Source organism: Gallinula chloropus, assembly GCF_964237585.1.
Source record: "Gallinula chloropus genome assembly, chromosome: 2".
In the NCBI taxonomy this organism is placed as follows: domain Eukaryota; kingdom Metazoa; phylum Chordata; class Aves; order Gruiformes; family Rallidae; genus Gallinula; species Gallinula chloropus.
The window spans coordinates 144,243,607-144,268,061 of NC_140086.1; the positions used below are offsets into that span (position 1 = coordinate 144,243,607).

The following is a 24,455-nucleotide window of genomic DNA, read 5'->3' on the forward strand; positions in this document are numbered from 1 at the left end:
TTCAAGGTTTGGTTCATCTTTGCATTCACTTTAAAAGTGGTGCCATGACACATCATTGCATTAACTGACATGGAGTATCCATAAATCTCAATATTAAAGAGCAAGAGAAAGAAGATGAAGAAGCAGAAGGGAAGAGAAGAAAGTTCTGATGCGTTCCTACCACAGGGCAGGCCCCGAAGAAACTAAGAAGAGAAGAGAAAAAAGGAAAAGGAGGAGGTAAAGGATTGGCTCACTTACCTCTGAAATCTCAACACCATTGCAAACCACTATTCAAAGGTCTGCAGGAAATAGAGGAAAGATAAAGGAGGGAATAAGGTAGAACTCAAGAGGGGAGAATATGACAGAAAACAAGGAAAAGGGGCAGAACAGCACTGGTTAAGTTTGTCCTGAGACTAGCTAGCAGATTAGATAACTGAAAAAGAAACAGAAATGCACCATACCTTTTCTTTGTCACTGGCTTCTCGAGCCACAGTAGAGCCCTGAAACAGAAAAAATGGATCTAAAAATGTGCATATGTCAGAAACTAATTTGAAAATGTTACGATAACAGGTCAAAAAGCTGATGAACTGAACCCTTCTGAACTTGAGAGCTGTTTTAAAGAAAGGTGATACAGTACATAGAATGCCCAGGGCTGCTGAACTGCTGCAATCACTTGAAGAAGATGTATCATGAGAGAAAAAAGATGGATTAAATCCTCAAACGCTCTACCATCTATTGTCCTCCTGACTGCTGGAGCTTCTTCCTCACATCTCATCCTCATTTTAAGACTGTCATCCTGGAAGTTCAGTTTCCTCTCACCTTTTGGTGCCAATTTAGCTGTATAGTTACGGAATAGCCTATGCTATATAACTATCTGGACACGTTATACATAATTGAAAAGGATGTCACACAGTATAAACACATCAAAATATTAAAAGATCACAAAGTACAAACAAGAACAAAGCACCTCACAGCAACATGAAGTCAAAAGAAGAGATGAGACCAACCGTGGATTCACAAGATTTACAGTGCTTGCCAGAGACATTTTTGATATATTTTTTAAAAAAGTATTTTTTTAGCTTAAAACTATTAGGCAATATGGTGCCTTCTGAATAAGCTGGAGGCAACCAAAAAACAGCTGTAGAGATTTCCTTGCAAATATCTTGCAGCAGGAACACATCTTCAAGTACCCAGTGTTTGCTTATCACATAATAGCACTAGAAGAAATAGTAACTACAAACATGGTAACTGGACATTGAAAGATGGATAAATTAGCTCTGCTGTCTGTTGGAAGGCATGCATTGTGTAAAGAAGTGCTGGAATGGAGTCAGAGTAGTTTAAAGAACATGAGGATTCCCAAACATCTTTTTATACCATTTTTTATGCTGTTTGCAGAGAGAAACTTAGAAAACTTAGAAAGGATGGAGAGAAAAGATAAATGGGACAGTATTCTTAGTTATTATGTATAGCCCAGCAAGCAGGGATTTCATTGCATTTTATTGTTAACTGGTAATAAAGCCTGGTAAAAGTCCAACACTTTACTTATTGATGATACACATTTTATGTTGTATTCTGTGCTCCAACAGACTGCTCGAACAGACCATTAGGCTTTAAAAATACCAGCTGAAAACCAAACTAGAATAAAGAAGTGGATTTACTAGAGTCAAAATTAGGGAGATTGCCAAATTCAACATTGAAGTAATTTTAATAAAATGCCTCAGTGGTTAGGAGAATAGCTTTCAATTCCTTTTCTAATCTTTGTTCTCTTTCTTAGCACCTACACATGCTACAAGTGAGCTCTAACCTGGCATCAAAAATATTCATGCATGTAAAAGGATTCTGAACCTATAATTGCAGGTGCTGTAGCAATGAAAATAAAGAAAATGTGATTTATAATGCAGTGTCACTATAAATCTGCTAAGTGAAGGAGAATATATATAAACTTTTGAAGTATTTAAACTGTAAGAGAAGTTTATCTTTGAGATAGTTCTGTCCAGCTGGACAAGCTCAATAGAGTACAGAAGCATTCACAGAGGTAAATAATAGCAAGAGTTGTTGACACCAATGTTAAGAACATGCTGTATATCAATTATGTTTCCTTCTGTTCTGCTTTCATCCCTTTTTTAATGCATCGAGACATTATGATGCTCTAGACCTCTCTCTCAAAATAAATTTAATCTTTTTCAGGTAAGCTCTGCTACCAGCAATAGTAAATACCAAAAAGCCAGTTGTCGACAGTCTGGAAGTCAGTTCTTACAAATCACATTCAGTGAAGTATCTAACCAACCAATAGGTAGATGCTTGACAGTAGCAACGGACAGTGCAGTATGCAGCATTACACTCCTCCTAACAGAGAATGCTAAATAATCATCTTAAAGCAAGTGTGCAAAGGTAGTGGTTCAACACATAGAAATTAAGTGTATTAGAAAGATGTATGTTTCTAAGAGGAGACTTTATGGAGGAAATTAAAATACAATTCCTTATCACTAAAACTGTATTTTGGACATTTGCTGTAAGCATTGTGTATTAACTACTGGCAAAATTACAATTAGCAGATAAATGTTCTTAAAAAAAACTAAGCCACACCTTATGATAAAAGCAACAGAAGTTTGGGTTTTTCTTAAGAACCTTCTCTTTTCTTCTTGAATAGCTTTTATAATTTAGAATGAAATCTGAAGTTTTTGCAGTCGTGATGTACTCTGTAAGTAGCGTTTTATTTGTTTTAACGATGATGATATTTAGATATTTTATATAAGCCCTCTGCACAATCAGCTGTAGCTTTCCATAATGTTGATAAAAACCTATAGGAAGCAGAGTTATTATTGTACTTGTGTGAAGGGTTTTACCTTTAACCACTAATTGTGTTTAACAGTAACACCCAGTTTAATTGCTCTATTTAAATGCACAATATGAATAAATATGTACAATTTCTATGAAACCACCCCTCAGCTTTGCTAAACCTAAATGTGGAAATAAATCAGTTAATGCTCCCTCTTGCATAACACAATTTTAAATTAAAATTCTGAACAATATTCAAGCATCATCATAATTTAACACTTAGAGATTTTTCAGCTCCTTTGTCAGTTATTTCAACAGCAGTTATTTCTCACCTTTAAATCATATTTTCTATAAACAGACAAACGATGGCTGAACACATTTCTTGTAACAATCATATATACTTCAACTCCATCAACAGTAAGCCGATACATGCCCAAAAACTGGGGAAGAAGTGTATTCCCATGACACTCCACAATAAACTGCAAGAGCAAAAGAAAAAAAAGCATAAATGAAGATGGAGACATACTATATAAATATGCTTTTATAAGTTTTTAAAGATAAAATATCCAGAAACAATACCTTTATTTCTTCAAAATGTATTTGTGTGGAGGCAAACCTTTAAAAAAACATCATTCCAAACCAAACTCCTTTATCAGGAGGTTATCCTCCTTTTAGATCAGTGTTCAATAATTAAAATCTTGTCAATCATAATCTTATAATCTTTTTAACTTGTAACTCAACTTCTACAGACAATCTAATAGGAAGAACAGATTCCATCTGACAGACCTTTTCACTTTTATGGTCCATAAAGCACACCTGACACAAAACACATATTTGATACTGATGTCAAAAAATAGAAATATTTATTCAAACATCACACTGCTGTATTTTGTACTCTGTTGTCCCAGATTACATTTAATATATACGGTTCTCCATTCTCAATATTTGTTTATTACGATGAACATTTATGTTGCTGTCACCAGCACAGGGTATTATTTACAATTACCAACTTTCTGCTAGTTCCCACACAATGGCTGCATTTTCAGGGTCAATAGAGTAGAGCAGTGAAGTGCAAGATCCCTGTATTTTTTTATTTATGAATCATTGTATTTCCTTAAGGTCACCGTATTCCATTACAAATGTGCTATCAACCTTGAAAAGATTCGCCACCTGCCCCTGAAACCTGTTGAGGTTTTTTTTAATCACAACTAAAAGTTCAAATTTCTGTTGGAAAGACTACTGGAGGAAGCAGAAAAAGTACAGACTACATTAACAATGAGAATTACTGAGAATGAATATTTATTCCTAGAACAAAAATGCCCATACTGTATCAACCCTCAAACCAACTCAAACACATCCACTCATGTTTTGTGGAACCAAGGAAAAGTTAAGCTACAATGAAGTAAACCAGAAAAGGACTCACCATTTTTCCTCTTCCATTATTTCCAAGTCTCAAACAGAGAAGCTTGGAGAAAAGTTAATAATTCAAGCCCCAAATAGGAAACATGAAAACTAACCAACAAGCAGGTTTTAAAGCAGCTCAGCCTTTAAACTGCCATTAAATAGTGAAGTTACTGTTTCTTTTGTGGCAGACCAGCCTGGTCATTAGAAACACATTATTCTAAAATACAAGAGACTTTAGAACAAGTTAACCAAATATACCATTTGAATTGTTTAACAAAGGTAGGTAGCATTTGGTAACAAATAATAGAAGACAGCTCTTGGAGCCCCAGAGATTTTGTAATATTGTGCCCCTCTGCTAATTTTAAGGAATTTCCCTCACTATCTTTATATTGGAATACCATCCTGCACATACCACGTACAGACTTCCCTTCCTCTAAAATGGCAAAATAAAAACAATATTGAGAGTCTTGAAAACAATCTTATCCAGCAAGGAAAAAAAATTGGAATGAACAAGAAAGATGGAAGTCATTGACTATGAATTGAAAATAATTTTGACTAATAACTCAACACATGAGCTCCGCTGAATCTTGGTGGCACAGTTTGGGCAGTAATGCTCCTTTCTGTTTGCCCTGACACTTTACTGGAGGTTACATGCCCTGAAACAGAGAATATGTAGTCATGACACAGTTGTGCCACTTCACAGCAAAGTGTTTTTGAGCTCAAATCACCAATGAATGGGTAAAACATCTTAAGCTACTGCAGAGGCTCACTGAATGCAAACCAGAACCACAGGAAGGAAATACAACTGTATGCCTCAAAATACAAAGTTTGACAGCAAAAGGCCACAAAAGCAATGTCAGTCCAGAGCAGTGCACAAAGATTGATCAGCTTCTACCCGAGAAGACCATGTTTTAACAGATGCACAAGTTATAAGCTGGAGTTCAGGAACTGGGGGATATTAAATCACAGGGCTGTTACCATCCTCACGAAGCAGTTATGTTACAGGACACACAGCTCACTTTGACCATCAGCAGTTTCTTTTAGAGATCTGATCATAAACTGAAATTAGAACTATTAATGCTGAGGTTACAGAAACCTTGTTTAAAATACTAATCCCTATTAGTTAAACTACATTGACTATTCTGTTTTAAATATCAAGTACTTGGCATATACCCTAAAGATAAATACTTCTCTAATGCTTGATGGAAGGCGGGAAGGGTTGCTCTTATAAAAACATTTACTGAATGATTCCTTCTTTAAGATGATTATGTTCTGCAAGAATAATAAAAATGAATCTAGCTTCCAAGGAGAGTTTAGTGCCATGGAATTTCAGGCCACTCATCTCTAATGGATCCGGCCATTCCTAATCTCATGGCACTTAGTAACAGACTTTTAATTCAAATAAGTACTATTATTCCAATTTTTCACATGGAAATCTGAGACACAGAAACTTTGTCTGAAAACATACAGTGAGCTTGCGCCACGTGAAGGGAATGGCAGCGAGGCATCTCAAGTACCTGACCATCCTCTCAGCTGCCAGGGTCACAGTCTTGACACTTAAAACATCTCTTAAACCCCACCTATTAATAGGACTCTGATTTTAACCCTTCTGGCCATCTGTAAAACACCAACATCGTTTAAAGAGAGTATGTGCAACATACCCACTGTAGTAATATAAAATAAATCCTTTGGCAAGCAGGATACACACCCCCCCCCCCCCCCCCCCCCAGCCATTCTGTATTAAGGAACAAGGAACAAAGGCAATTAATGATAGCCCTGAAGTCCTGTTTCTAAGCTAGGGTTGGCCATTCACTAAGCTGCTCTTTCATTTCAATATTTTGCCAACAAGCCTTCTGAAAGGGCAGTGTTACTGGTGTGCAACACTGGACGTGAAAAGCTCTACTAGTACCACTCTTCACACGATAAAAAGGGACTTGGGTGTCTTGCAGATTTCTAAGAGACCTTCTCAGAGCAGACCATCTACTGCAGCAGTTGTTTGCTACTCGCTGCTGACTGTGGACCCTCGTGCCACTGCAATTTAAAGAAAAGCTCCTAAAATTATTTCAGTGTTTTCCATGACAGCATTTCTTATCCTGATGGGGAGACAAAGGGAAGAGGGAGGAATGCCACTTGCTTTCAGCATCTACAAGGTTGGTCTAGAACTTCCTACCTTTGAAACTATCAATCCCCCATATCTGCATCACAGAGGAGGCAAAACGTGTCATCTGTTTGGGTGGGAGTCCAGCAGGACTTGCACTGGTGACTGTGGTTGGCAGATTTTCAATTTGTCGATCTTGATAAAATGAAGTAGCAATTTAGTCACCCCAAGGTGCTTTTTAGGAATGAGTTCCTGAAGTTTCCCACTCACAGCTGGAATAAAAGTGAGCCTAGAAAATAAGCCGGTACATGCTTAACAGGACTACTAAATTTCAGTGAAAGAAAAGACCTTCACTCCTTTATGTTAACTCTTTCTAAAAAGAACATTAAAGCAATTTTATCAAGCAGTCTTGCTAAATAAAACTGTAATACTTGGCTAGACATTTACAAGTCCTTATATGCAGTAACAAAATACATTTTTGAAGAGTGTTGTAATAAACACCCCAAAAGTTCTTGTTATTTCATACAATTTTCCTCCTTCTGCACAGCATGAGGACGTTACCATTAACGAAATAAAGTAAGCATTGGTATGTTGACACATTTTATCAGCTGTGCAGCACAAGTTCCAAATACACTGTAATTTTCTGAGCTCTCAAACCCCATGCTTAATGTTGAAAATGAGGACGAAATTCTTTATGACCCTATATTATCATTAATTTTTGTATAAATACAGCTTCAAGATTCCTTAATAAGAAGAGAATTTTTCCTACCTCATTTTACATGAAAAGTAAGATTCTTAGCTTCTTGCTTCCCCATGGTAATGCCAGTGATATCAGGATGACTAAGAGATAACAGTGCATATAATTTATTGGCAAAGAAGTTGTGCCATTTTTGGCTCTTTTAGGAAAAACATGGGGTAAAATTCCCATTTCTTCTATTCCTCCTCAACCCTCACAGAAATACATCGGGGAATGATTTGACATCAGTGAAGATTAAATCCTGAATTACAGCAATCCCGATTCTATGTGGAAACTCAATGTTCCTCTTTCTCACAGGTAGACCTATTTTGCAAATAATTCAGAAATACACAACATGGTCATTCCCTTGATAGATTATTTCTATGATTTCCTACATCATGATAAGGCAATCATGCTTAAATTGCCAAACGCTTATGTGCCAAGCCTGTATGTTCACTGGGATATTGAGTATCATCAGGATACTTTCAATAAAGAATCTGAATGTCAAGTGATACAATCATTTAAAAACATTTTGGACACTGTGGAGAACAAGATGTCGATACTGCTTTTTCAGGCTCAACTTCTTTTTCAAATCTTCTTGCCCTCCACCAATGTACCTTGTGCATGTGCACTGACATGTGGAATCGCTCTCCAAAAAGGAGGTCGAGAAGTTGTCCAGAGTTATATCTTATTTCAGAACACTCCAATTGCAGTTTTCTCAAAGCCTAACAATTTTATTGAAAATTATCCACTGGGTACTTATGTGACACACTGAAAGGACTAATTAGCGAAACTAGAGCATACAACAAAAAGTTAGATTTTCAAGGCATATAAAGCTGTTTTCTTCTACTAAGTCATGTTAATAAAGTAATTTCACATTTAAGGAAGCGTTAATAAAATTACATGTTCTCAGATACAAGCCCTGTGATTCACAGCATTACATTCCCTATTGTTTCAGACTTGGGCCAGTGTTAATTTTACTTCAAAGCTCAACGTAATCTAAAGGTCACCACCACGTGTGATTATCTAGGCTGCAGATCTGCTACCAGGAACATAATTCTTGGTACTGTCACAATCAAATGAGTCACTGGTTGTGCTGATTTCTTCTGAAAGCGGTGTGCATCAATAGCTTATATATATAAAAAAATATAGTAAACATACAGAAAACATCTGCTGGTGAAAGCCAGGCCTCAACAGAGCCAGTGCAGCCAAGTCCATTCTGCCATTTTCTGTAGTGAGATATTTGCCAATGAAATTTCACATCTTTCAGTGAAGATTTTTGGATGTGTTTTTCAGTAAAAGTTCTACCTGGTGGTTGTATGGTGCTTTTGCAATTCCATCTAACATCCACACTAATTAGTGTCCATTTTCAGGGTCAGCTCTCCCATAGGAACGAGTGGGCCCATGGATGCAGGTGAAACACACGCAGTTTGGATGAGAACTTGGTCATCTCTACTTTTTCTGCTTCTCCTGGTTTTTCATATCAAAGCTGTTTTATTGCTTGGTTAACTTAGCACAGGGGAGAAGGCATGTTCTGGGCAGCCCCTTGCCTTGCACAAGGAACTGGCTTGAAGGACTTCTGTCAACTGCATTTCTTTGCAAACCTCCCATAAATCTTCACCTCTTACTACATTAAGGGACGCAGAGAGTCAGGGTCACCATTACATGGTATGCATCCCTCTTCATGCTCATTTGTGTTTAAATAATAGTACAGTATATTGCTTTCTTCAGCCTTTTTACCTACCCTTTCCCTTCTTTTTGCGATACATGCACATGCAATTCATGAAGAAACTGGACGGATGTAAGCCATTGACAGCCTCTGCAAGTAATGACATGGTGGGAAGAGGACATGAACTTAAATGTGGCTCTAGCTTTAGCAATCTACCAACTTGATTTCAGCCCATCTCAGTGCAAATTCCTAGATACCTAGTCCCCACGCTTGCTTTTCTGAGGTATTCTCTAGCCTATGTTGTCACTAATTCTGTGACAAAATAGTTTTTGGCATACTTTAAAATCTATTTATCATTTTCATGTTTTATCCTACCTTCCACTCAAAACCTCATGCCGATTCCTTGATTCCTGTGCAGCCCTGTATCCCTTTCTTGGTGCAATTTCTCCTTTTTTCACCTTAGTGCCTATATTTTTTTCCTTATTATTTGCCCTCCTGTTTCTTTCCTATTTTTCTCCTCTCCAGAAGTTAAGGTCATGGAATTTTTTCTGCTTTTGTTTTCTTCTTCATGCTGTCAACTCCACTTTCTAGCTCATTCTATTCTTTCTTCCCATTCACTTCCCCATCACTCCGCTGTTTGCTGCTGGTAAATGGGCAGTCCCTCTCCTTTACTACTATTCACAATTTCTGCTGGTTGCCAGGGAGACAAACAGGCAGTGCAGTAGGTGTCAGTTCTGCATACAATTACCTGTGTAGGGAAGAGAAAGTGCAGTCAACAAGGACACCTATAGAAAACTCCTCTCATGAGTAGTCTCATACTGGAAGGTTTCTATGCTAACAATTTCCTCTTGGTCACCTGCTTTGAGATGGTTTCTCAATTTCTTTTCTTTACAGAAGTCACCTCGGTGTCAGCACTAAGGAATATTAAACCCCTTTTGAAGAACATTTTAATGAAAAAGAAAGAAAGCACTGTAAGATGTTGGGATTTTCTGAGACACTCAAATTGCTTTCATTGATAGTTTAAAATTTCTATCCTGACTGACATCTATTCTCCAAGAGCACAGAGCTCCACTTGTACACCAACTTAAGGTTTAAAGCAAGTTTATCTCTTCAGGTGCAGGGCTGAATCAGACATTTCAAGGAACTAGAACATCTGCCAAAGAATTTTGCTCAATTCTCACTGATTTCTGCTCTTGAAAATCATACTTGTAGTTTAGAAAACATCTACATATATATTTATATCTACCATAGGATATTTTGTATTTTATGTAGACTCATAGAAGAGTTTGGGTTGGAAAGGACCATAAAGACCATCTAGTTCCAACCCCCCTCCACTGGCCCAGGTTGCCCAAAGCCCCATCCAACCTGGCCTTGAACACTGCCAGGGAGGGGGCAGCCACAGCTTCTCTGGGCAACCTGTGCCAGGGCCTCACCACCCTTTACAGGGAATAATTTCTTCCTAGTATCTAACCTAAATCTGTATCCCTTCAGTTTAAGGCCGTTACCCCTGTCCTGTCACTACAGGCCCTTATAAAAAGTCCCTCTCCAGCTTTCCTGCAGGTGCCTGTAGGTACTGGCAGGCTGCTCTAAGGTCTCCCTAGAGCCTTCTCCAGACTGAACAAGCCCAACTCTCTCACCCTGTCTCCATAGGAGAGATGCTCCAGCCCTCTGATCTTCCTCATGGCCCCCCTCTGGACTTGCTCCAACACGTTCATGTCCTTCTTATGTTGGGTGCAGTACTCCAGGGAGGGTTTCTCAAGGGAAGAGGGTCAGAATCCCTCCCAGCAGGTCACGGTGCCTTTGATGCAGCCCAGGATATGGTTGGCTTTCTAGGCTGCAAGTGCACATTCCTGGCTCATACTGAGCTTCTCACAAATTAAACTTCTTGCACAGGACAATAAATCTAAAAACCATATAAACAAAGCTCGAATATATGCTGAAATTGTTTTCCTTTAGGAGGAAGCAGGGTATTTATTATCTGTGCCTTAAACACAGGGTGAAATTGTGGGAAAGCACTTCTAGAAGACTTTGCTGAGCTCTCCTTTGACAATGCCAAAGGCAGAGGTGGGTTTAACTCCATTTTCCTGCCCTGCTCTTGGGGTCAGAAACATAGGTTTATATCCCAACTACACTAGATTTGGAGGTATTTCAAATGAATATTTGATTTTGCTCTCACATACTATTTAAGTATTTAACATGAACATTCTTACCACATTTTGAAATGGTCAAACTACACCTGTGAGCTCATGCAGCAACAGCTTTTCTAATATTTGAAAGCCTGACCCATTTACACGTAATAACAGTTCTAGTGCATTTGATAAAGTAAATGATGTTCAGCTGAAGTAACACCTGAAGAGTAGCAAGAAGCATTCTACTGACAGTACACAAATAATATAAGCAGCCCAAACCAACTGCAAATTACATTAAGATGTGACTGGAAGCAGTATTTCACAGTATGCATCAGAAAACATGACAGCAGTTAGAAGCTGGCTAGCATGGAAATTCACGGCGTAAGAACCAAACATGTCATATATATTCAAATTTACCATAACACAGGGAAACTTAGCTGGTTCAAGCTCTATGGCAGTTTGTCTTTTGGTGCAGATAGAAGGCTGGTCCGTGCACAATGGACTTCATATAGTCTAGTCATAAATAACAAAATGCTTTGCAACTTTAAGCATAGAGAAAGACGTTATTCCCCCGTTTTGCTTACAACTGGTGGGCTTTTTCTTTTTTTAACTTTGCAAGAGAAAATAATGATCTCTAGTGTTCCTACTCAGTACTAAAAGCGTCAGACTCATCTGATGAGTTGACAGAAAGTGTCAGTGTTTAGACTGAAGTGTTCACCATCTGTCTGAGGTTGTAGGCCTGACTGCCACTAAAAAAAAAAGGCATCACATCAGACAGGGTGAACGAATGAAAACAACTCCTAAATCCAAATAGTAACTATAATTTACAATTGTCAGAACTATTATTTACAATTCAACAGTTTTAATTTGGAATTGCTATATACTTATATGCTGTTTCTATAGAAACCTCTCCTGACATTCCTTCAAGCTTGTTTCCCTTTTAGTTATTCACACATTTCTAGTATGTAGCCTTAGGCCTGGAATTTGATCTTGTTGGCTTTACTCTTGATTTTTCATTTTTTTTAAACAGCGGTAACGCTACAGTAAATTGTGATGCACCAAACTTGGTTCCTTTTGTAAAATGCCTGATATTGCAATAGAACGCTACTCAGCCAAGCTAACTTTATTTTCACTCCTAACAAGTGACTAGCCATTCTGTTCCCTGAAAATAACCCAACTGCTTTAAGGTGTATTCGCACCCCTATTATACCTTTCGTTCATTAAAAACCAGGCAATCTAGAGTTGGTATTTTTAGACTTACAAAGTATTTATAAGCTATGCGAAATTCCTACTCCTTTTGTAAATATTTATGTATACCTACTGTGTAACTATAACCTCAGTTCCTCACAGCTCCAAAGAACAGAGAGAATATTTCAACCTTCATACAGATGGAAAGAGGGAAGACAGAAAGTACAGGATGCATTTGTGGACTATACATCTCCACAACATCCAGTTACTTATAAAATAACCTTTATTTCTACTTTCCAGTGGCAGTCAACGTGTCTCTGACCTTTTGGTGACTTCACAAAAAATCACTGGTACATAGAATTAGATTTTGGAAGTGCTTATGGGAAAACTGCCCCACTACATTTCTCTGCTGACCAGACTAACTCTCAGATGCTTCACCAGTAGTTCTGTAACTCAAAATGGTGCAAAGCCAATGACAGCTATTTCACAAGTGCCAGGGATGAGGACTGTTTTGTTAAATAAAGAACATATACAGTCAACCACATATCTGACTTGACATGGTCCCCTCCCCAATATTCTTTGTTTAGAAATAGCTGTCCTCTTGTATTTATTGTTTAAGCAGTCTTAGAAATGTTTGATAAGGCTTGTTAGGTCCCTGAGCAAGGACAAAGCTACTTCCAAGACCTCAAAAGGTTCTATCAGTTTGGATCTGTTAGCCTTAATAAGGAAAAAGGTGAGTAAATATTATGGTTTAAATGAAACCCATTCAGAGTTTCAACCTGGGGAAGAAACCTGGAATGAATTTATAGAGGGAAATAGAAAAAAGCCTGAAAAAGAGAGAGGAATGAGATATCTGTCACAAATGACAAATTTCACTCATCACCACATCAGAATTAACTGGAAGATAATTACTGCCTTCTTGGGCAGGTGAAAGAGGGTACAAGATACCAAGGGTTTACACGTTGCTGTTCATAATGGATGGATGATCTAACTTCAAGTCCTTTCACGGTATCTGATTTCTAACAAAGGAGAAACAAACTTCTAAGATTCATATGAATCGTCTCCCCAGTGATCTTGAGAATGGTTATTCCACCCAGAACAATCCATGCACTACATAGCTGGCCTGAACAGGTCTGCAGCTCCTTTCCTTGTCAGGCTGAACCTTTCAAATACAGATCTGCTCTAAGAGCAGCCTGGCACAGGGTATGACGTAAGGGCATGCCACCGGTCCCAAACTAGTCCCAAGCTCAGTCACACCTGGGCTGTGGAACACACTTTGCTGGGCCAGAAATACTCACATATGTGGTGAGTGCTGCTGGCAACGAACGAACGAACTGAAAGTGGAGAAAAGCTAACAACTAGACTTTTCCCAAAAATCCCATACTTGGTACATTGTGTGTAGTCAGAATTAGATACTGGGCAGTAAAGTATGGTATGTACGTAGATCGGTACAGGGAACTTGACATTTCCTCTACTGGCAGAAGGCAGTATACCAAAAGAAAATTCAACTCAAGAGAACTTGTTTTATTGACAAAGATTTCCCCAGGAGTACCAGTGCAGTATCTGGAAAGTCTTGTGCTACTGCAACTGTGCCATCAACAGAAACAAAAAGTCACACCCATGCCAGTGAACTGATGGGTCTTGGGACTGGCCTCTGGAGTCAGTTCTAGTTGGAATGAAGTAACTCACATAAAAATTGTTAAGTTCTCCTCTAAAACAGGACACTCATTTTCATCCTCTTAATTAGGAATAGTAAGTGGCCTGAGTTAATACCTTGCACCTCGCCCAGAATTATCTGGGTGACAGCTAGGTTGCCCAAAGCAAGACCACAGTAGGAATCATTAATGAACCCTAGTACTAGTAGATGTTACCTGGTATTGCATTGTTTGCTAGTAGGAATTGCTCTGCTGAGACTGCACCTGGCCCAGTTCTGGGCCCCTCAGTTCAAAAAGGGCACAGAACTCCTCTAAAGACTCCAGCACAGAGCCACCAAGATGATTAAGAGAGTGGAACACCTTCCTTATGAAGAGAAGCTGAAGGAGTTGGGCTTCTTTAGCTTGAAGAAGAGGAGACTGAGGGGTGACCTCATTAACATTTATAAATATGTAAAGGGTTAGAGTCAGGAAGATGGAGCCAGGCTCTTGTCTTATTGCTAGCCATCACTGAGAAGGGGCAGTGGATGCAAGCTGGAGCATAGGAAGTTCCATGTGAATATAAAGAGAAAGTTTTTCACTGTGAGAGTGATGGACACTGGAACAGGCTGCTCAGAGAGGCTGTGGAGTCTCCCTCTCTGGAGATATTCAAAACCCACATGGATGTGTTCCTGTGCAATTTAGTCTAGGTGGTCCTGCTCTGGCAGAGGGGTTAGACGATCTTTCAAGGTCTCTTCCAACTCCTAATGTTCTGTGATTCTGTGATGGTAGTCTAAGGCCAGTCTGTTTTAGATGACTTGGTCAAGAGACTAAAACCCTTCCACCAGCACAGAGTTCTCTAGAACTTGTAGGCTAAGATAAGCTTTACTTGTCTGAAAACACCTATGGAAATGGGAAGACAAAGCTGCTGTACCTAGTGACTCCAAGCAGAACACCCTATCAGCCATCACCAGTTAGCAGGATTTAATTTAGATTTTCTTTAATTCAAATTATTTTGTTCAGTATACTGCTAAAGATACTAAAATTCATTTATTTTATTAAAAACTCCAGTTATTAGACTGTCTTTGTACTTGAGTTCCTTTGCATTTACCATGCTTTGTAAAGTACTCTCAAGTTCCGAGACAAAAATAAATAGAAGTTGTTTCTTTACGAATCTTTTGGAGGCACCAATGAGAGCTTGCTTAAGTGGATGTTTTCCCAGTAGAAAGTGAAATTAGATACCTGGCACAGCTAGCTTTCAGATCACTGTTTCTTGAAACCTAGCCTGTTATGAACCCTGGTGTTTAAAAGCATTAATGAGAAAAAGATTCCCAATTGTTAAGCTCATTCATGTTAGCACTGTCTTCATTGACACTCCTGAAGGGAGAGGGCTGTTTTGAAAAGCAGTATGACTTGTCAGGTGGATTAAGTCTCAAATCTGGATCACTAATACTAGCTTCTAATGCCAAACATGAAACGGATTAAAACTTTAATTCTGCTAAACTGCTTCACAGATCAAAGCTAAAATTCTAAGTTTGAAAACGAATAAAAATAACCCCAAATTACAACTAGATAAAGTTTCTCATTAGTAATATTTTAATTAAAAGATGGTCGTATGAACATTGCTGATAGTGATACTTATCTATGTTAGAACAAACACTCAGTGGCCCTACATGTTATTTAAACAGAACAATATGCAGAGGGAGAAGGAGTTCATATCTAAGTTACTGAAGGCTTTCCAAGGTACTCTGAATGCCCTCAAAGTCCCGAGATCTCCCTTCCACACATGAAGAGCAGAAAGTGAGACAGCCAAGTAGAAAATAAGCCACCACAAACAGGTCACAATCCCAAATGTCCCAAAGTCTTTACTTGAAATCCCAACCCATAGAAGTGAACAGGAATATGGAAAGGATAAAAAAGCCCTCCTTACTGGGTATCATATTTTAGGTGATTTTTAGAGGGTTTTCTGAAGCTTTAGAGCTTATTCAAACATCTGGGGCTAAGAAAATTAGCACTGATTTTACTAAGGCTTCTCATATTTCCCAATTTCTGCTCCCCCCATCCCTGTAGCATCCACACAAATTATACACTGGCACAGTATGACAGCTATCTAAGGCTGATTTGAGGGATCTCCACTGCTCACTTTTGACTTTACTGTTGTTTATGGAAATTCACATTGGTATTACCTGCTTTTTTATTACCACAATTTTTTACATCAACTATATCAATTTTTTTATTTCTCACAAAGCACGATTTTAATTGTTTGAAATCTCTTGTCAGTGAAGCACAACATTTGGTGATCAGACCAGGAAGAAAGTGTCATCTGCACTGGTGATACACACATATATAGACACCTCCAAACTAGCCCAGATGAAAGTTGTTTCAAGCCTGAAAGGCCACTAGTTGAAAGACCAACTTCTGAGTAAGGTGAAGGAGCTTATGGCCAGCAGGTTAGTATCTCTGTATCATGTGAACACATCACTTCACTTAAAGGTAGGTTAGCTATTTAGAAAAGTGCAGCCTTATGAATTCCAGGCATACAACCAATTGCTCATGCAAAGGGGAAAAAGTCCAAAGTGACTCTTTTTCCGTAACTATTAATTTAAAATTTTTAACACCCTAAATATATTGGCATTATTTAGCAGAGACCCCACTCCCTGATAATAATTAGTATATTACCTGATGGTATTTCTTCAGTATGTTGTGCATTTCTGCTACATCTTCACTTGTTATAGTTTTGATGATATATCTTTTGTCATAAGATGTATGAAAGCGGGCACCACTGCGCGCTTGGGAATCATTAGCAAGGGGTGCACTTCTTGTCAATGAATTCTGTTGATTTAAAACAAAAAAAGGAACAATTCAGACAGAGATATGTAACTTCTCATTAGAATAAATACATTTATCTTTAAATCTTTTTCAATACATCTGCACAGAGCTGAATTCTGCAACACATGTAATCACAGATGGCATTATCTTGACAAATCACTTCAAATCACTTCAAAAGTATTCAGTGAATAAAAGATTATCTGGTAGAAGGTATTGTCCATCGGTGGTTACCAAGTCACTCTCAAAACTCAATGAGAATTTATTTCACTTAGTTATGTATACATTATCATACATAATGATGAAAACAAACAGCCATTAAAAATCCAAAAGGAACACTGTATTATACCATAGTAGCTATAAATAGAGGATTCATCCGTAGTAACAGTATCACTTTAAAACTGAGCAGGATTTGCACTTGAGTCAGTGCGATCTGGTGCATAAACAAGATCACAGCTATAGATTTCTGAGTTCTAGTATCAGAGCTATTCCAGTGATTCTGTATCTAGGGTTAAGGACATAATATTATGGTACAGTACCTCCTTTTGTGAAATAGGCCTATGGTCCTACAGACTCAAAAAGGGAAGGTTATTTAATGACTGTACAGTAACTGGAAGAAAAACTGCTAGATATTAGTGACCATTTTTAGACCGAAGCTTGAGACTACTTGTGCTTCAACAGTAGTAAAAGAAGCCTTTTTTTTTTCTTCAGAAAGTGTTCAGATTAGATTTCTTGATATTTAAAAAAGTAAAAAAAATTCGATTAAGTGTAACAGCTTGCTTTGGGCTGAAAACACCTTGCTCTACCAGTAAGAGTTTATGCCAATTGTTACATACTTAAATTACACAATTATTCTTTTTTTAAAGTAAGTAGTTACAGCAGTAGTGCAGCCATGAGAAAACACAACAATGTTCTTACACCTCGTGCACTTCCATCAAAACGGACCTCACTCTGAAAAGATTAAACAAGTTAATTACAGACAGCTGGAACACGTCTATGTGTATGAAATAAGCTTGCAGCATCCATTTGGTGTATTTGTAACTGGCAGCAGAAAAACTCAGCTCCTGCTCTCATTCCTCATACTACTATTCTGCAGAAACAGCTATTGCCAAAGTGAAACACACTTCTCCCTTCCCACACTCACACAGCACAATGCTCTCCCTGCTAAAACAAAAGCCACTTTCACAGAAAGTTTTAACAAAAATTTTTATATAAATGTAAACATTGCAAATTCCTAAACAGCAAAAGTTCAGCTCCAGCAGCCACAGAATGTGACATGTTTCATGGTTCAATAAGGCACCGTGAACTAAGTCAAAAACCAGATTTACTCTGTTAGAATGACGATGCTTTCAGAAAGTAATTACCAATAGGGTTAATCTACCACAACCAGGTACCAAACCCACATTTTATTTTTATATGAGCTATTTCTTATTTGGAAGTTTTATCATCGATAAATCTGTTCATAAGCTCTGTGAACTTCTGCAGGAGCTAGACATGTAGATGCAACCTCAGTGACAGAAGGCCAGTGATTACTGTAGTAATAACCTCGATTAAGAGATGAGGGCACTATAGCACCAATTTAAGAGGACACTTGAACATATACAATTACATCTCCAACTTTTGGAGACCCATTGAATTCGGTGGGCACACGTTGGATCTTATCCCAAGTGTGGGATGCTTTCTTAAATCAGTTTAAAATGAAATAAAAACATTTCCCCCCACACGGTTACTTTGATGGGCAACCTGTGCCATGGCCTCACCACCCTCACAGGGAAGACTTCCTTCCTAATATGTAGTCTAAATCTACCCGTTTTTAGTTTAAAACTGTTACCCATTGTCCTGTCACTCCAGACCCTTATGAACAGTCCCTCTCCAGCTTTCTGGAGGCCCTTTAGAGGTGTCATTCCTACGTTAATTATTGCAACAAAGCAGTAACTGGTTTTCTGAATGTATTTTTCTCAGAGAACTCTAGTCTTCAAACTGTAAGACAGGTGGTATAAACCTTGAAAGCAGCTAAGCTGGTGGGGGGAAGACTTAAGTTGTTTTTCTATAAAAAGGTGTAAAAACGCATACTTGGCAGTCTGCCACTGAACCTCTGAGGGAGGAGGGATGGACATAAGATGGGAAGGAGGACCTGAACTAGCATTATCCTCAAAAATGCAAATGCTCTTAAGGTATATTTTAACATTCTTTCCCCAAAACACTCATCAGATTTGAGTGAAATTCAGACCTGGGAGTACTTGGTATGAATGAAGTATCTTCCTAGCAATGTTTTGATTGAGATAAAACACAGAGGAGATGCTTATTCTCTGGCCTTTTCAGTTGCTGAAGCTCAGTTATTAATTCTGTGGCCAGAAAGGGGCAAAAAAAAAAGCACTTTTGATTTCAAGCCTTCTGAATGTTACTTCTATAAACATTTGCTCTTTAAAATTTGTCTTCTCTTGTTTTCATAGGCGCTATTTGCACAGGAAAGCTCTTCTAAATGTTGGGCCTTAAAATAAAGTTCTTGCTGATTTCCAGGAACCTTCTTTCACTCCATCATTAACCAAGAACATCTGCCATACAGGTATGTAGCAAGCCATCAAAACAAACAAAATTTTACTATTTCCCCCACCCCCATGATGGAATATGGTACTTGATGGAATTAAAAAATATGGGCAGCATAGCAATAATCTATTTAAAAAGAAATAACGGCTGTTACACTAAAATAATGATTTGACCAATACTTCTCCTATCATGCATCTCAATTACAATTCAGGCTAGGCAGAAAAAAACCAGAAACTAGTCAGATTCAAACAGAAAATAGTACACAATCATATTTTAAATCAACTAGAGAAAATCTTGTTAAGTTACTGATTTTTTACAGATCCTTGTTTTTTTCTAATGAAAATGAATTCTGGCTTATTGTTAACTATAATGACAAGTTAATTTGCAAATACAACTACTATACCGAAAGTTTCGCCAACAAGAGAATATAATACATCTGTAGATAATTATTAAGCACACAATCTACTGTTTCTTAATGCTTTAATTGGTTAGAAATTGTGGTGCATTTATTTTTTAGTAGATGGATATTTTATTATTAGTTATCAATATCAAACTTAATGAAGAATGCATGCAGCTATCATTCTTCCACATGCACAAATTTGTTAGAATAAACTAAATAACCTCTAAGCCTAAACAACAGCTAAGCAACAGTTACACGCATGCACAGATAACCCAAATGCCCTCTCTATAATACTCTTGACTCTAGTAATACATTGGAGTTTAAGATCAGAAGTTTAAACATTAAACACGTTGAGGATTAAAAAACATCCTCTAAGATCTTTAACGTTTTATTTTTTACTAACTCTCCATGCTCTGTTCAGATACAGAATGTAGGTCCTTTGAGCTTTGAAAGAAGGTGAAACATGCACATCATCGTTAATATCACTATTTACTGGGCTTTATTTTGTGATTTCCGTAAGTCTATTAAATAAGTATGGTTTAAAAAGCTGAAAAAGAAATTTTTATTCTACTATATTGTGCTGATTACTACTACTTGCATTACCATTTCCCTGTGCTGATAAATGCATGGCTGAGGTTTGTCTGAGGGCAATTTTGTTGATAATGGTTAACTCTCACTTCTGTGAACAGAGAAAAGTTCAAATTCCTTCTCAAGTAAAGCTCCTAGTTCTGCTGCAAAGTATCTTTCCTCTCAACTATACTAGTTATATTTGTTTATAGTTAGAAATCAGTCTTCAACAAAATACATATACTGTTGCCTGATCATGACAACAATGAGTGTTTAAATAAAAAGATTACGAGAATTGGCCTGCACTGGCAAGTCATCATTAGCAAGTAAGATCAAGGAACAGCTTCGCTGAAAGGATCAAACTAGAAGAGTTTGGGGGCTTCAAAGGGGAAACCATATGGCTATTTAAAAATATTTTAGAAACACTAAGATCCGTCCCTTTTGATGTAGGTGAAGCTAACTTTTTTGACCCAACACTGTTAAGTATAAATCGAAGCATTTTGTGCCCCATTCAACCCTGCCAAATACTGACGTATTAGTAGTACATATGTTAGAAGTGAAGAGATTCTTTGTTGGAAAATGTTTCCGTAAGTTAACACACAAACTCCCAGGAAGGTCCTGCACTTATGTCTCTATAAAGCACAGCCCAGTAGTAAACCTGTAACTGGTAAGAAATCTCAGACAAAAATACGAGTAACACCACATGTGATGTCCAACATGTACATCACACCGCAAGGACTGTGGAAAGCTTGTGGGGTTATCCCTTTTAAAATTAGATTTTAGACATATCTAGGTAAGTAAATGCTTTTTAAGTCAGTCACCTTTATCTTAATGAATACAATAAGAAGTAACATGTAGTAATGCTCAGACAGATTGAAAATAGGCATTTATTTGAACCATACTGCTCTGAAGTTCAGACTGCTATCGGTCATGTGTCTTACTGGCAAATGCAGCTCTAAAATAGTACATGGTAAAACACTCCTGTGATCCAGATGCCTTTTGCCAGAACAGAGATACATTCCGGTGACAATTTGTACAAGAAGTGAGTAAAACGAGCTGTACTATAGACGTCTGTGCACAAATGCCTTGGAAGAAAAACTCATTGAATCTGCCTAAAGAGAGCAGTGTGGGGCTTCTCCTCTGCTTCCTTGTTCAGCACCAAGCTAAGAGAGACCCCGTTGCTGTCCTCAGCCCCAGTATCTCCTTCTCAGAAGAGGTGTCTGTAGGGGACCGAGAAGGAAATAGATGAATGAAACTCAAGCATCTCCCTTTTCCAAAAGGAAAATATAAGCGGGGTTGAGGGAGGGGGAAAGGAGAGGCAGAGAGAGATAGATCACGGCAAATACCAGATTGAATTCCCTCTGGCTCTGCTTCTTAATTAGAGGAAGGCTAAGTGGAATATGAACAGATGGGAAACGAGCCACTCCTCACTTAGCACAGATCTATGAGCTGCAAAGCCAGAACAGGGAGGATATCCTTCAGATCCAGACAAAACACCACCCAACTCTTACCCTCCAAAAGATGATCTAACAACCCTTTTACCATCACTTACTGCCACCTCACAGCACTTCCATACTTTGTCAGGAACCAGTGGGACACATATTTAGCCGTACAACATTACAAAACTAGTCAGAATAAGGTAAAAAAAAAAACCAAACCAAAAAATCCCACCTTATACTATAGTGTCAGTGAACACAAACCTCAAAGAAACGAGGGTCACAGTGCCCTGTCCCCTTCAGATTTTCCCAGCCTTCCCCAACTCCGCCGCAGTGTGCCTCAGTCCTCTGGCACAATTAAAACATCTGTCAGCCACACATACCCTGTTCCACTTAACAGCTTCACTTAGCAACTCACTGCAAGTCTCCTGCTCCGAGTGTGCGTGTTCTGCCAATTCCCCATTCACTTCTCATTTGTGAAGTTTTAATCTTGTGCCTGCTGGTTTTTTGGTCTCAGGAGAAAGAAAAGGTTTTGTACTTTTAAAGCGTGAATACTTTTATGAGGTCATTTAAAGAGTACGTTAAATTACTTGTGTAATTACTTATACAACTGAAGACACATTTAACATGCCAAGCTCAGAGAGATACCTTTATTAGATAAATTTCTCTTTCACATACCTCCCCCACTCTCCCCAATAGCTTCCCTCTGAGAAATCACTGTTTGGAAGTCTCACTACCCTTACATAAATCAGTATTAAAAAATATCACCTACGTTGCATCGAGTAGTTAGGCAATCAGAAATACTCATCTGGTCTTCAGTGCTGAGAGACTACAAATCACAAAAATTTGTCCCATACCACAGAATTAATTTCTGATAAGAAAGATACAGCTTCAAATATAATGGGTAAAAGCTACACCACATACTGGTATTTCATTTCCCAAAGAGTTCTGATACAAAAAGTTAATCAGCACACCTAAATTATATGCCATAATTTTGCCCGAGAACAGCATAGCCTTTAGCAAACTACCTGAAAGCTTACTGAGTTCTACTATAACCCCCCTCAGCATCTCTTTCCTAAACTCTCAGCAATCTGCGCAATTTTATTTCCTAAAATAAAAATACAATAGGTAAGGGAAAAGGTTTTTTACACAGGTGCTCTTGGGATCTGATCCAGAGTTCTCTGAAATTCACAGGAGCTTTTCTGGAGTCTTCAACAGAATCTCACAAACCAAAATTCATCACAACCACTACCCTTTCATTTCACCCACTCGCTCCTAGACTGAACATCAATTCCTGCTTTTTGGTCATGGTACAACTCCCAGAAAGACAGCCTTGATTTTTCCAACTTAAGACGACCAAGTTTCTCTAACAGTCAATCATTTCTGCAGCTGAAAAAGGCGAGTCTAATTTTGACTTTTTTTCCAGTCATTCCTATTTATTCTTTATTAAAGTAACTAGTATTGGTATTCTGCAAGGATACTCACATACTACCTACTTCTCAATTCTAACTTCTGCAAGCACAGCAGGTCACTCTGCCTCTCTCACCATTCTCTATGTCCTTAAATTACTTTGATGCCATTTTTTCCTGTATTTTTTTCTATATCCAAATTTTCAACATCCTTTTTCAAGATAACTAGCATCAAAGCTATATATAGTATTAGCTTCAGGTATTAAAAAAAACCCCCAAACCATTAAAAAAAGTTAAGAGCTCTTTCTGATCTTATTTTATACCTTCCAATTTATCCACCCAAGGGACAGTTGCTCCATCTAGCCAAGAGCTTACACTAGTGCTAAATTCTTGTCCTCTTTGACCTCTTATTCCTCCTCAGAGCTATTACCTCCCTGAATGCAGCCTTCCCTTCTGCAGTTCTGCACTCCTTTCTATCCATATAACTATTCATTTGAGCATATTAAAAGGGATCTCATTTGGACAGGCTCAGAATGCCAGGCAATCAAAGTGGCTTTTCTAAAAAATCCTCGTCTTTATCCGACTTTGCCATTTGTATGGATTTCACATCTTCAGCAAGTTTTTGCTACATGAAATGTCAATAGCTCATTGACAATTAGATTTTGATTGTTGTCATTTAATCATCTATTATTTACGTAATTTTTATTTCTTATTATAAAGGTCTACAATAATTGGCATTTTAAAAATTAAAGTCACAAAATACTAAGCCAAATATTTTGTAAGAGGCAGCCTCAAGGTAAAACACCACCTCATTCTTTATCCTTTGGAAGTCTATTTTTACCTTGCTCACCAGTCAATAAAAATATCAGCTGTTTGTAATTAAGTAACAGTACTGGTAGTATTGACAATACTAGTTATACCAACACCAGACATCAAAGAAACAAACTGATTTCCAGAGAGAGTATGGCTGTTTCTAAAAGCAACAAGTCAAACTGTTTGGAGCCTTTTTTCCAACCAAAACCATTTTTGTGAGAAAACACATGGATCAGAGCCACTAAAGTACAGGAAAAGCTTGTGTCTCGTCCCCACTCCATAACTGCAAGCTATATTTATAACTGGCAAAGCGCTGGCCTCCTCTTCAAAGACTAACTGCTGGTGAGGCTCTTCCTCCTCTGCACTCTTCGCTTAAAATGTTCACAGCATGGATATTTATCTCCACAGTGGGAGGCCAAGGATTAGCCACAGCCTCCAAGAGGGTGGAGAGATTTAAAGGTCAATTTAATTAGCTCATTCTAATCTCTTACACGTCTAATGTAAATGTCATTGTTTTCTAACTGCTACTTTAGCAGACAAGATTATATTTTAGAAACTTTGAATGTATGAAGTATGTGTTGGATGTAATACAAATGTTTGGTGTAACTAATCTAAAAAGGGAGCCTAGTAGAAATTGTCACTGGGTCAGAGCTTTTCCTGAAAAAATGAAAAAGGGCAATAGGAAAATTCTGGTGATAAAGCATGGGGAGCTTTAGAAGAACAGCAATCTTTCAAACCGACTGGCTTAACAGCTTCTCATTGATTTAAATCTTTGTCCAGACATCGTGAAATGGGAAAGGCAAACAACAGTTTCTGGTACTGTGATCTCATCTGAAAGTCATGGA

At 38.0% G+C, this 24,455-nt stretch overlaps 1 protein-coding gene across 1 annotated transcript in view; it reads right to left on the bottom strand.

Annotated features, from left to right (window-relative positions):
• The window catches only part of PIP4K2A (phosphatidylinositol-5-phosphate 4-kinase type 2 alpha), a 109,697-nt gene that overhangs the window by 15,787 nt on the left and 69,455 nt on the right, over positions 1 to 24,455 (bottom strand). The window contains exons 4-6 of the mRNA XM_084280581.1: positions 16,292 to 16,444; positions 3,090 to 3,236; positions 441 to 479 (exon numbers count right to left, since the gene is read on the bottom strand). Coding sequence (XP_084136707.1) covers positions 441 to 479; positions 3,090 to 3,236; positions 16,292 to 16,444 — 339 coding nt within the window. The remainder of the gene's footprint in view (positions 1 to 440; positions 480 to 3,089; positions 3,237 to 16,291; positions 16,445 to 24,455) is intronic.